At 60.2% G+C, this 12,677-nt stretch overlaps 1 protein-coding gene across 4 annotated transcripts in view; it reads right to left on the minus strand.

Annotated features, from left to right (window-relative positions):
* The window catches only part of STAB1 (stabilin 1), a 28,674-nt gene that overhangs the window by 7,614 nt on the left and 8,383 nt on the right, over nt 1–12,677 (minus strand). For 3 of the 4 annotated variants that reach the window (XR_012499979.1, XR_012499980.1, XM_074344677.1), the window contains exons 9-42: nt 12,420–12,616; nt 12,031–12,161; nt 11,754–11,881; nt 11,380–11,459; nt 11,027–11,164; nt 10,747–10,890; nt 10,534–10,596; nt 10,122–10,235; nt 9,990–10,043; nt 9,667–9,747; nt 9,140–9,298; nt 8,713–8,775; nt 8,383–8,478; nt 8,049–8,135; nt 7,440–7,551; nt 6,794–6,980; nt 6,600–6,693; nt 6,331–6,489; nt 4,921–5,016; nt 4,156–4,251; nt 3,975–4,022; nt 3,678–3,808; nt 3,394–3,505; nt 2,918–2,995; nt 2,731–2,829; nt 2,502–2,600; nt 2,232–2,363; nt 1,890–2,018; nt 1,659–1,715; nt 1,256–1,339; nt 564–759; nt 345–440; nt 209–254; nt 21–97 (exon numbers count right to left, since the gene is read on the minus strand). Coding sequence is in view for 2 of the 4 variants with exons in the window: in XM_074344677.1 (XP_074200778.1) it covers nt 21–97; nt 209–254; nt 345–440; nt 564–759; nt 1,256–1,339; nt 1,659–1,715; nt 1,890–2,018; nt 2,232–2,363; nt 2,502–2,600; nt 2,731–2,829; nt 2,918–2,995; nt 3,394–3,505; nt 3,678–3,808; nt 3,975–4,022; nt 4,156–4,251; nt 4,921–5,016; nt 6,331–6,489; nt 6,600–6,693; nt 6,794–6,980; nt 7,440–7,551; nt 8,049–8,135; nt 8,383–8,478; nt 8,713–8,775; nt 9,140–9,298; nt 9,667–9,747; nt 9,990–10,043; nt 10,122–10,235; nt 10,534–10,596; nt 10,747–10,890; nt 11,027–11,164; nt 11,380–11,459; nt 11,754–11,881; nt 12,031–12,161; nt 12,420–12,616 (3,663 nt within the window). In the remaining 2 variants the exon portion in view is untranslated. The remainder of the gene's footprint in view (nt 1–20; nt 98–208; nt 255–344; nt 441–563; nt 760–1,255; nt 1,340–1,658; nt 1,716–1,889; nt 2,019–2,231; nt 2,364–2,501; nt 2,601–2,730; nt 2,830–2,917; nt 2,996–3,393; nt 3,506–3,677; nt 3,809–3,974; nt 4,023–4,155; nt 4,252–4,920; nt 5,017–6,330; nt 6,490–6,599; nt 6,694–6,793; nt 6,981–7,439; nt 7,552–8,048; nt 8,136–8,382; nt 8,479–8,712; nt 8,776–9,139; nt 9,299–9,666; nt 9,748–9,989; nt 10,044–10,121; nt 10,236–10,533; nt 10,597–10,746; nt 10,891–11,026; nt 11,165–11,379; nt 11,460–11,753; nt 11,882–12,030; nt 12,162–12,419; nt 12,617–12,677) is intronic. The other variant, XM_074344678.1, reaches the window with a different exon arrangement.

The following is a 12,677-nucleotide window of genomic DNA, read 5'->3' on the forward strand; positions in this document are numbered from 1 at the left end:
GGGCATTGGTGTGGCTGGACCTGAACAGGAGATGCCGTTGCCTGAGTACCCCGCGGCACAGACACAGGCAGGGGCTGCAGCTGAGTCCCGGATGCAGCTGGGAGGGACGGGACGGATGGCAACAATTTAGTCTGTGTCTGTCCAGCCCCTGCCCTAACCCCAGTCCCTCCACCCACTTGCCCACCTGCCCCAGGCGGAGCTCACTCACTTGGCGTTGGGGTCACACTTCTGTGGGCACTGAGGGCCAGTGATTTCTGTGGGGGTAGGAGGATCGTTCTGATCATTCAGACCACGGAACTGCCTCCCCAGGAATCACCCGTCTCCCTCTTGGGGCTGCTCCTCACTCTGGTCACAGCGGAGGCCGTGCCAACCCGCGTTGCAGACACAGCTACCATCTCCTCGAAGCCCCTCCTGACACAGCCCGTGGGCACAGTCACACACTGGGAGCAGAACAAGGGAGGACAGGAGTTACCCGGTGTCCGTCCTGCCCCTGCTGCAGTGTTTCCACAGCTGCTGTCCTCTGCCAGCTTGCCCACCATTCCTGCCCCTTCCCCAGCCCTCACCTCCAGTGCAGTTGGCCCCATAGCGGCCCAGCTCACACATCTCACAAGCCGTTCCGTGGAAGCCCTCGTGGCAGCGGCACTCCCCACTGCCCAGGAGCCTGTCCTGGCACTGCCCGTGGCCTGAGCACACACCACCCAGCCCCCCTGGGCACGGCTCACAGAGTGTGCCAAAGAAGCCAGGGCAGCAGTCAGGCACCTGTGGGAGGGGTGCAAGGAGAGGCCCAGCACAGGCTAGGACAGATGTCAGGGGGCAGGGAGATGGCGGGGGTCAAGGGAAGGCATCTGGGGGCCACAGAGCCATCGAAACAAGGCAAGTTGGGCCCAGGGAAATGTAGCCCGCCTTCCACAAGCCTCTCCATGGCAGGGCCGAGGAAACAGACTCAAGGAGGGAAGGGCTATGCCAGGCCCCACAGTGAGGGGCAGAGCTGGGCCCTGTTGCTTCCCACAGGGTTTAGCTGATGGTATCAGCTCCAGGCTGAGCCCCTTTCTCTCTCTCCCCATCCCCATCCCCTGGAGGTCTGACCTCAGCCCTCTTTCCCTTCCCCTTCCTCCAGGCCTTTGCTTCCCTGGCCTCACCATAGTCCCAGCTCTGCCTCTGCCCTTGAAACCCCACCCAGGCTCCTGCCCTGGGCCCCTACTCTGGCCTCCTCCCTGGTTAAAGACTTGGATTTGGGGGTTGCTTCAGGACAAACCTGGATCTTCTTGGCACACGTGTAAGAACAACCCCGGGAGAAAGAGTAACCAGATCGGTAGACACAGCTCTTCTTGGGGGTGTCCTGAAAATGGGGACGGGCGGGAGGGCTCAGCCAGTGGCTTAGGTAGGGGCAAGGCAGTGAATGGGGAGACAGACTCCAGGTATCAGTGGGTGAGACAGACGAGTAGGAGAGGAGGAGTCAAGGAAGGACCAAGACAGACAGACCTGATGAGGAGAGGGTGGCCAGGACCCGGGCGTGGGCCGCAGGGTCACCGGCCTCCTGGCCTCTACCAGGGAAGTCATGTGGCCCACACCGTTCCAGGTCCCCACGCCTGGGTGAGCAGACCTGGGCACAGTGAGAGCAGGGGAAGCAGATGGAGTTACGTGAAGCCCCGCCTCACCTCTAGCTGGTAGCCCTGAGTGCAGCGGAATTTCCGGCTGCAGTTGACACATTTCTCCTGGGCAGGGGAAGGGGACAGAGTGTCAGGTAGTCCCGGAGCAGGGGCCCCCACACCCATCTTCTTTCCCCCTAGGACCAGCTAACAGCTCGCCCACCCCTGACTAAGTGCCCCTCCCACCAGCCAGGCCAGCTCTTAACTTCCCACTGCCCTCCCCCGGCCCCAGCATCTTACCCGCAGGGCCTCTGCATGGCTATGCAGGCAGCGGCTGGAGCCCACCGTCAGGACCCCTGAAAGTCCGAATAGAGAGCGGCCAGGGGCCCCCAGCACAGGGCCTTCCAGTGGCACGTGGTTCACCTCGGGCTGGGGGGGCAGGGCAGGAGGCTGAACCACACCCCCCACAGTGCCCTCACTCTGGGGGCTAGAGGCCAGGGAGGCACTCCAGGGCTGGGGGTATCTTCACAGACAGGGGTCCCCCAGGATGGGCCGTCCCTGGAGCAGGTGGGGGAACTCCCGAGATAAGTGGTATTCAAGAGAGGGTGCCTGAGGTAGGGTCTCCTTGCCCCCTCAACCAACCTGGCCACTATGGTTGTAGAAGACAAGCCAGTGGGCAGGGCCCAGGAGGGAGTTGCGATGTCCTCCCCTCCGCAGAGCTTCCATGGAGAGCGCCTCCCCCAGGATCACGTGGTGTCGCACTACATCCACGTCCTAGAGAGGGGAGGAGAAGCTCAGGGGCTCTAGGACTACCGAGTGCCCTGCACAGTGCGTTCTGCCCACCGTGGCCCTTTGCCGTGGGATGGGAGGCTCCCCCTCCCCCTTCAGTGGCCCCTGTCTAGGTGATCTCACCAGGCTGCTGCTGTTGGCCTGGGCCTCCAGAGAGCGGTTTGTTGGCACAAAGATGGTGTAGGCAGTGGCGGCCTCAATCTGGGGCACCAGCTTGTGGCGCTAGAGGCAGGGGGCAGGGATGGGCATAATCGCCTTCCATCCTGACCCTGGGAGCCAGCCAACTCCGGCAGCACCTGGGAGAGGGCACCCCGACCAGGCACTCACTACCCCCTCCACCTCTTGTCCTTACCTGCAGCAGCTCCCGGAAGAGGTGGAAGGCAGGCACTGAGTCCAGCTGCTGCAGCAACCCCTGCCCACTAAGCACATCCCCTCTCGGAGGCAGTAAGACCTGGAATGGAGCGTGGGGGCTGGTCGGGACATCATGGCCTCTCGGCATGCCTAGGAAGTTCCCTGCATATACACCCCTCCAGCCATACCTGGCTGAGAATGTGTAGGACACCATTGGTGGCAAGGAGGTCAGCCACGTCCACGCTGGCATTCTGCACCCAGACCCTCTGGAAGGCAGCAGGCAGAGTCAGGTATACACTTAAGAATGCGTGCACCAACAGAGAGGCTGCTGGGCACACAGGTACCCACTAGTGGCCCCAGCCTGGCCCAGATTCAGGACCTAACAGATGGGCACACACAGACCCTCACTAAGGCCCATGCATGAGAGGGAGGGACAGGTGTACACATGCAAAGATGGACAGACAACCCTGGCAGGGGAGTCACTCTGGTCCAAAGACACTACCCAGCAACAAATGTCTCCTGAGCACATTCTCTGAGCTCAGCCCTGGGCAGGGTGAGGGGACCCAAGCTCAGCCCTGGGGACCCTGGGTTGAGAAGCCTGTAGCCACTTGAGTGCCCCCATGCCTCATAAGGCCCCCTCTTCTGCCCAGAGTTCACCACGTACCCCACTGATATTGTGAATCTCCCAGCGCGTGGTGGGGCTCAGGGTGGCCACACTCTGCCCATCCAGCCTGGCCAGCTCCTCCTCGGAGAGGGCACCCTGGAGAAAATGGGCCCTGAGGGGGCACAGTTTGGAGGGGCCATAGAACCAGGTTAGTGTACCCTGCAGAAAACCCTAGAACTAGGATCCACCCTGAAGTGTGGACAAAGGCCAGGCTGAGAACCTCTGGGGACAGGTTGGGTCTTGCACAAAAGCCCCCCTCCCAGGGTCCAGCCCCAGTTACTCACCTGACCAGTTGTGGCAGCATCCTTGGCTGCAGCCAGAAGGCCTGGTCCTCAGGGCTCAGCCTACGGATGGCAGACTCTGAGGGCACCAGGGCTGTGACTCGGCTGTCAGCAGGAAGAGTGATGCCGGCACCCTGTGCACATGGGATGTAGCAGGACGGGAGGAGTGATGAGGGCAGCCGCCACGTGAGACTACATCTCCCAGCTTCCAAGCCTACCTTCCACTATCTCCAGCTCTTAGAGCTATTCTGTGGGCTCCTGGATTTGAGCCCCCAGTCCCAGCACTCTGCCCTATCCTACCTTGATCCACTGGTAGAAGACAGAGAAGTGGGCATTTGCCTCCAGCTCCTGAGGGGAGGGAAAGAACTGAGGTCACTGATCTAGGGACAAACCCTCCCCCGACTCCTCCCAGGACCCCGAGCACTGCCCCTTCCCACGAGTATATGAAAGGACTCCTCCCCAAGCAGAGGGAACCACTCACCTGAAAGATGTCTCCGTAGCAGCTGAAGCCATCACCCCCATAGCCAGGAGGGCACGTGCAGACCCGCTGACCTCCCCCAACTGCCCGGCAGGTGGCCTGGGGGTGGGACAGAGAGACACAGCCTCCATGCAGCGGCCATATGGCCAGCACGCATCCCCCACCTCCTATTTACCCTTGTTGCCCATCGTCCTACTGTTTGCTTGTCCAGCCACCCGTCCCCACCATCTGTCTCCCCATTCATCCTGTCTGCATTCAGTTTGCTCCTTTGGTGCGCCTGGCCCTGCTCTCCAAGACCACTTAGCATTTGACATGAGTTACCCAACCCCATTATGAAAGATGGGTCAGGGAAGCCCAGGGCTGTGGGAGCACTCAGGAGGCCCCTAGACCCTCAAGAGAGGCCTGACCCAAGAGCAGGAGATAGCCAGGCCAAAAGTGTGGCACAGGGAGGCCTTTTGGAATACTGAGGCAGAGGTATGGTGGTGTTAGAGCAGAGTGAGGTCAGGGGACGGCAAGGAGCTCAGAGTGGCCAGGAGAGCATAGAACAGGTGGTGGGGGCACAGGCAGGGGACAGGGGCTGGGCAGGGGTGGGGCCCTTCATAAGGAGTTGTGAAAGCTCTGTCCTGGGCAGTCGGTGACAGGATTTGGATTTGGAGTTTAGAAAGACCCCAATCCTGACCAGAGACAGGGACACCAGAGTGAGAGAGCTGCAGCCAAGGCCCACCCTGGAGAGGCTTCCCTGGGCCCAGAGCCCTCTCGCCCCCTCACCAAATCATGGCAGCCACCGTTGCCTGCCCGGCAGGGGTCAATGGGGCTGCACACATAGCCATCCCCTGCGAATCCCAGCTTGCAGGTGCACCGGCTCTGGAGAGGCGGGGGAACAGAGGGCCTCATCTCACCAGGAGCATCTCCTCCTCCACTCCTCAGCTCTCGATGGCCACTCTCCCCTGGGGAGGCCTGCTCGGATCCCAGAGGAGTGTCTCCCAGCCCCGCCCTTGGAGGTCTATTTTCCAGATGGGAAGACTGAGGCCCGGAGGGGAGACTGGCTTTGGGGAGGAGTCCAAGAAAGTGATGGCATTGGCAGGAGGCATCCATGGAGACTCAGTGCCTCACTGCCCTCAGGCCTGAGCCCTGCAGGGCCTGTTGAGGTCAGCAGTGTTTGGTGCGTGGGCCTGCTTTCCAAGGCCAGCCCCAGGGGTGGTGGCTCAGATCCCACCTCCAACCCCGACCCCCTGCTTGGCTGCTCTGATCCTTCCTGCTAAGCGCCAGTGTCCTTGGGCTTGTCCGCACCGCAGGTGAGCAACTAGTGAGGCTCCCCAAATCTCAACTGCCCTTCATTGCATGTGGGGGCATCGCCACCTGCTGACTCCACACTCAGTTCTGAACTTTAAAGAGCTCCAGCTCTTAGGCCCCTCTGAGTTCTCACTGCTGAGGCCCCACGGGCTGGTGGTCCAGGTCATGGTCGGGTAGGAGCCCCAGGGATCCCGGCACAGGCCTAGGCCACGCAGAGGCTGACCCTGAACCAGCCAGACCTGGCTTCCCAGTTGGCATATTAGACATTCTTCAGTGCCAACTAGTCCCCAGGCTCACGCGGAAGGCCCCAGGTTCTGTGATCCTGTGACTGGAGTCTGAGACTCCAAAGTTCCACAGCTGAATTTTTATGATTTGGGGATGTCACTCCCCTTGGGCAGGGGTCTCTTCCTGTTTTGCTCTGCATCGAATTCCTAAATCTACTACAAGGACTAGCACGTAACAGGTGCCTCGTGACATGTGGGAAACCAATGAGTGAATGAGCTGTCAGAAGACAGCAGCCCAGGGGCCCAGGAGGGCAGGGAGCTCACGGATATATTGGTTACAAGTCCTCATTGCTGGGAGATAGGAGGCATAGCCTTCTGACTGGAAAAAAATGCCGCCTTAGACTGGCCCTGGAAACACACGATCCTTTAAAACTCTCAGAGACTTTACATTGCTGCCAGCAACATATGACTCAATGTCTGCTGCTTCCAGAGTGTACGACTCAACATTTCAGAACTGGATTCTCATTTGTGTCTGAGGTGTGAGACCCTGAGCTTGAGTTCTTGGAGTGGACGTTCCTAGAGTCAGACGGGCTAGGGAGAGAGTCCCCCAGCACGGAGAGCCCCCGCCTCACCCACTCTCTCCAGGCCTGCGTAGCCTCACCTGCCCGGGCCCCACGTAGCTGCAGAGAGCATCAGCATGGCAGCCGCCTCGTGCATCCAGCTCGCACTCGTCAATGGCCACACAGACACGGCCGTCCCCACTCCAGCCTTTGTGGCACGTGCAGTGGTTAGTGCCCGGGGCCCCGGGGACACAGTCAGCCTGTAAGAGCAACAGATAAATGACTCAGGGCTGCGGGGAGGCAGGCAGAGGGCAAAAGAGTCCCACCTCTCGCCCCTGAGTCAGGACTTCAGGGAAGGGGCCAGACTGACGTTCTCTGAGCATCCGCCACGGTCTGGGCGGGAGCAGGGGTTGCTGGGTGTGCAGGAGAAGCCGTCACCCTCAAAGCCATCGAGACAGAGACACCTGGGAGTGGGTGAACGAGGGGCTCTGGTGAGCCTCTAGAAGCTCTGAGCAAACTGACAAGCAGTCATGGACGGGGCAGGGAGGAAGCGCGCGTCCTCACCTGGCCACACCCCCCCGGTTAACGCAGCGGGCGTGCAGGTGGCACGGCTGGGACTGTTCTGTGGGCCCACAACTCCCCATGGACTCGTTGCAGAAGCGGCCGCTGAAGCCTGGGGCACATGTGCCACGCTGGCACACACCCATGCTGCCTGGACGGTTGTCACATAGACCATGGACACAGCCGCAGTCTGCAGGGAGGAGATGGAGCAGGGAAACTGAGGTGGGGCAGGGCTGGCTGGGAGCCAGGATGCAGCTGGGGAAGAGGTGGGAATGGGGTAGCCAGCAGAGATTTGACTTCAGGGTCACAAAATCAGAGGTCATCCCAGACGTGATGGGAGAGAGGAGGAAATTCAAGGAGGGCATTCAATGCTTTCAGTAACCTTATTCTAGGTACCCTGCTCCCAACACTACCACCAGGAAGTTCTTCTGTATGGCTGACCTAAACCTTGCATGCTTTAGATCAAACCGTGGTTCTTTTCCTGGCATGGGTGAAAGAAATATCTACTTCTGTTTCCAAAACCTCTTCCAAGCCCTCTGGGCTTCACCTTTCCTCCTGAGGCTCAATTTCCCTTCTTGGGAGTCCCCATTCCCCCTTCCAAGCAGACCCCTTTTCTCCCTGGCAGGCAGCCTGGGCCAGGACCACCTACCTTCTTGACACTGGTCTCCATGCTTGTTTGGGTTGGAGCAGATGTGACAGGCGATGCCCTTGTAGTCTGGGAAGCAGAGGCAGGCCCCATTGCCCTGGACTCCATCGCTGCACTGGGGGTGGGCAGGAGGCATGATCAGTCATGGGGAGGGGACCATCCAATCCTCTCCCCCAACACCCCTTCTCTCCATAGGCTAACTCTGAGCTCCTGCTTCCCCTGGAAGTCCTCCCCCGGAAGAGACCTTCCAAATCACTGATGCTGCCAAAGAACTTGTCCCCTGAAAGGCACCTGGCCCTGGAGGCTCCATGGGCGGCTTCTACTTAACCTAGAAACATGTAACTCCTGTGTTATTCCATGGCCAAGTGCTAATGTTAGCCTGGTATTACAAAGTAGCAAAAACATGACAAAACTATCGACAAAAAAACTATGTACTTAATTATTTCTAATTAAAACAGTGAACATAATTTGGTCTAACTTCTACTACCTAGATGTGAAGAAGCCAAGGGCAGAGAGAGGCAGGCTTTGCTCAGACACACAGCCAGTCATCGGCCAACTTGAGGAGAAGCCTCTGGTTCCTCCACCCCTCACCCCAGGGCAAGAGGGACTCACATTGCCTTTGCCGTAGCAGGGGTTGGAAAAGCCACCAGGACACTGTGCACAGTCAGGCCCGAAAAACCCTTTGCAGCAGCCAGGTTTCTGGAGGAGAGAGCACGTCTGAGGGTCTGTCTGGAGCCATGCTGTTCCCCCATCCAAGCTGCTTCTGCTCCCTGGTCCCACGTCTAGAGCAAAGGGGTGGGTTAGGCCCCTCTATGACACCTTTTCCACCATTAGGATACAGCACAGCTCTCTGAGGAAGACAGCCCACCAAGCCCCGGCCTGGGGGCCCCAGAGGAGAAGCAAGTGCCCTGGGTCCCCAGGGAGTGAGCTCCCACGCCCGGCTCACCAGGATGGTCTGGTTGCAGTAGTGGGCGCAGCCCTTCTTCAGGACGTTGAGCCCGATAGGGTCATGGGTGTAGATGCATTCCTCAGGGGACATGTCCTGGGTGGGCAGTGCCAGATGGGTCAGCAGGTATGGGCTCTGGGCTGGCCGCCTTCACCAAGCAGCCCTGGTCCAGGGATCTCAGCCCCTGGTCCCAGCATTCTCACTGTCAGCGGGGCTGAGCCTCCAGGTCCAGCCGAGCCCCCCAGCCCTACTTCCCCACCCTGAGCCAGGGCAGAAATCTTGCAGGGCAGTCAGGAGTCGGCCCCAGGGGCTGAGCCTGGGGATGCTCACCAGCTTCACACTGTTGGGAGGGCACATGCTGCTGTTCAGGGCTTGGCAGTCCACACAGGAGCCCTGGGCAGGGCAAGGGAGGTGGGGAGAAGGCTGAGTCATGATTTATTTACTCAGCAAGCCCTAAGAAGGTGGCACTGAGCCAAGGCCTGTGGTATGAGAGTCATGACAGCGGGGCCAGAGGGAAGAGTGAGGGCAGAGGCCCTGCAATGGAGAGCATCATGGGCCTCGGCAGGCAGGCTGGGGACAGGGCACAGATAATGGCAAAGGGACAATCAGTAGGACTGCTGAAGGCTGGGCATGGGGCATCCAGGTGGATCCCAGAGCTACCATCAACCCACCCACTCATGTGAGGGGAACTAGAAAAAGGCACCCTCCCTGGGAAGGTGACCCCAACACAAGCAGCACTGGGGTCCCGAGCACTCACCACCACCACCCTGTGCTGCTCCTCATTGCAAAGCTTGGGCAGGATGGGCAGGATGGTTGGGGGCAGCAAGATGCCCTCCAGCATGTGGATCACACCGTTGGCAGCCTGTATATCCACTCTCCGCAGCGGGACACCATCAGGTCCCAGCAGGATGCGGCCCTGTGGCGGGGCCCCGTGTGCGTCCTGGGCTCCGTGCACTGTCAGAGGCCCAGCCTGCCAGCCACCTTTTGTCCCCTCTCCCTGGCCACACCTCCTGCTCTGGCAGAACCACTCCAGCCTCTGCACCCCCTTCCCCTTGCCCATGTGCTCGCCTTCCTCCTCTTTGGAGCCCTCCTGTGTTATTCCACATAGATGGTTGGGCCCCAGAAGAGGGATTTGATCTGAGCCTGCTCCTGCATGGCCCCCACCAAGGCCTGCCCACCACAGGGCTTGGAGCATGAAAGTGGGTCTGAAAGAGGCCAGACAACTGGCTGGTCATCACCAGCCCCTCCGTCTGTCCCTCCGCTCCAGGTGTTTGTGGAGCTCACCTCCTCGGAGATATTCACAGCCAGGACCTGGTTTGCCATGGTGAATACCCGACCCTTGGAGATGAGCTTCTCAATGGTCAACTGGGGTGGAGGAGACGACGGCCTTAGGCTGGGCACTGGCCACACCGTGGGGCCACGCCCAGGCCAGCCCAGGTGACTTGCAGCTACCACCTTGGTCCCCAGACTCTCCTCTGTGCTGTAGAGTCCAGTTGGGCCAGGAGAGGAGAAGGGGCCCCCAGGAAGACCAGCACACACAGACAAACTCCCAGACCGACCGCCCAGCAGCGGGTGCAAGCCGGCCGCCCTTCCAGAAGACTTCTCACCTGGCTGTGGCTGTGGATGTGGTACCTCACCAGCTCCTGCAGTTTGGAGAGACCCTGGCAGGAGAGAGAGGGCTTGGCTGCTAGAGGCTCTGGTGCGCCATATTCCCAGCCCCTTCTCCCCAACAAGCTTACCATTGTGAAAAGGTAGATGAGGCGGCCATCACGCAAACTATCCACTGCCTCGTTGCTGGGGGCAAAGACCGTGAAGGGCCCAGGCCCGTCCAAGAAGGAGGGCAGCCCACAGTTCTGTTTTAGTGAGAAGGAGCCTCAGGAGGGGTTCCATGGCCAGCCCCGACCTCTGAGCCCTGCCTGGGCCCTGCTGCCATTGGCCTGCAGAGAACTCCCACCGGGACTAAGTGGGACACACTGGCGATGGGTCCATGCTACCACAGAGCCTCAGGATGGTGATGGGCAGGGTCTAGGATGGGGTCGTGGACAAAGGCCCATGCTACTCCCCACCAGATCACTGTGGGGCAGAGTCTGTGTAATGAGGGAGTCCTGGACCAAAAGATCAGGTAGGCGAGGATCTTTTCCCCAGACTTACCTCCAGAATGGTTTCAAACCGGGTGAAGACTTCAGTGGAAGCAAGGATCTGGCCAATGGTCCTCTGTAGGAAAGGACAAGCAATGAGGGCTCCAGGGGGGTTGGAGCTCTGCTCCAGCCCTGCCCAGAACTGCCCCTCCCCCTTCTCTGAACTTGGTGGGTGTCTGAGGCCACCCAGTGGCACAGTGGGATGGTGGGGAGGGTATTAGCTTACCTTGGGGTCCCCAGGGAGCTCTAATGGAGGCCTCCCCTGCAGGGCACTGACCATGTGAAAGACGCCATTGGCTGCTGGGTAGTTGGCCTTATGGACAGTGAATGTCTGTTGGGGCTGATCTTTGTACTTGTAGGTGTATTTCTGCTGATACATGAGACCTCTGGCTCAGACTCCACATGCCCACCCCTTGTCCTGAGGCCCTGTCCCACCTCCACACTTTGCCCAGGCTGTGCTCCCCACTTGTGACTCCTCTGGCCCCCAGGCCGAGGTCCCTACTTACCCTGAAGATATTGAAAGTGACGGTGATCTCCTGCCCAGCCAGTGTCCACCACCTGCGTGTAGGCTGGGTTCCTGACTCCTCTAGCATGTGCTGCCCTGCGATGATGTACTGTCTGCAGAGTTGCTGGGCAACGGATGCCTGCGGGCACAAGGGCATCTGGGTGCCAAGTGGGCCCAGGGTAGGCAATCCTCCTCATGCCACCCTGCCAGAGCAACGGAGGGAACAAGAGGCTTCCCAGGCCTCAGTCCCCCAGAGTATGCAACTAGGGGTGCTCTCAGGGCCTGGCAGCCTGGGGCAGGATTCAGGGAGGAGGCAAGAGCCGGAAGCCAGCTCCTTGATTGGCTGGGGCTCACATTCATGGTCCTGGAGATGCCAGATGCCACCAGCACAGTGAATGGGCCCGACGTGGTGAGGATGTCCCGGCAGCCCTGGTCTGGGGGTGGGAGAGTATGCATCAGGATGGGTCTGGGGAGGCCCTCAGGCATCAGTCTTGGGTTTTGGAGAGTTGGGGTGTGGGGCTTTGGGTCTAGATCTAGGGTAAATGGCGACATCAGGATCTGGGGGGCTATCTCCCACCTCCATCATGCGCCCCACCACAGCCCATTCTCTGCTTGCACAGCTCTTGGGCAGAGAAACAAGGCATTTCTGCAGAGTCTGGCCCCCTGTCCCTTCCAGCAATTCTGGGTGCCAGGGGCAGGGTCTTAGGCAGGTGGTGGGGGTCACGCACCCATCATGGCGAGGGTGACTCTCAGCCTCGTGAACGTTAAGCCCATCTGGCTGGCCTTCTGCATCTCGTGGAGCAGGTGTCCGTAGCAGGCACGCCCATCTCCCACCTGGCCCTCCTTGCACACACAGCTGGGGCAATGGTAGAACCAGTCGGGGCAGGGGGGGTGGCCAGGCCCCCTCCTGGCCCTCACACACCGTCCCCACGGGGCCCTTGATCTGAGCCCCATCTACTCTCCCTGCTATGTCCCTGGTGCCCACCCCGAGGCCCCTGTGCCCACCTGGTCCTTCCATCAGGGGTCACCTGGCAGGTGGCTGACCGGTCACAGGAGTAAGGGTAGCAGTAGGCGAAGCAGCCCGCAGAGGGATTGTGGTTGATGCTGACCAGGCCTGGCTTACATGAGCAAGAGGCCTGGGTCCATGCAGAGGCGGGAGGGTGACACCATGTCCATGAGAACTGTGGTGTCTGCCATACCCACAGAGCTCTGTTAGGTTCCCACAACCACCCTCAGAGAAAAGGGATGTCATCCTCTTCACATTTTATAAAAGGGGCAGCTGAGGCTCCTAGGAGGCTCATGATTTGCTGCGATTTGTGGGCCCTGGGTCCCACAGTCAATGTGGGTGGTTGGACCGTGGGGCAGGGCAGGCCCAGCCCAGGGCCCCAGCTCACCTGGCCTGGCCTCTTGTACAGACATAAGGTGGAGTTGCCAGGGCAGCCACCATTGTTGGTGGTGCACGGGTCCTGGGGCAGACACACTGTCCCATCGCCATGGTAGTTCTCGGGGCAGTGACACTGTGCCTGTCCCCGGGGGCTCACTGAACACTGGGCCAGTGGGGAGCAGGGCGATGGCTGGCAGGGGTCGGGGGCTGCCAGGGCAGAGAGACAGAAAGAGAGAGAATGCGCCAAAGTGAGCCCAGCACCCAGGAG

This window comes from Camelus bactrianus, chromosome 17 (genome assembly GCF_048773025.1).
Source record: "Camelus bactrianus isolate YW-2024 breed Bactrian camel chromosome 17, ASM4877302v1, whole genome shotgun sequence".
In the NCBI taxonomy this organism is placed as follows: Eukaryota; Metazoa; Chordata; class Mammalia; order Artiodactyla; family Camelidae; genus Camelus; species Camelus bactrianus.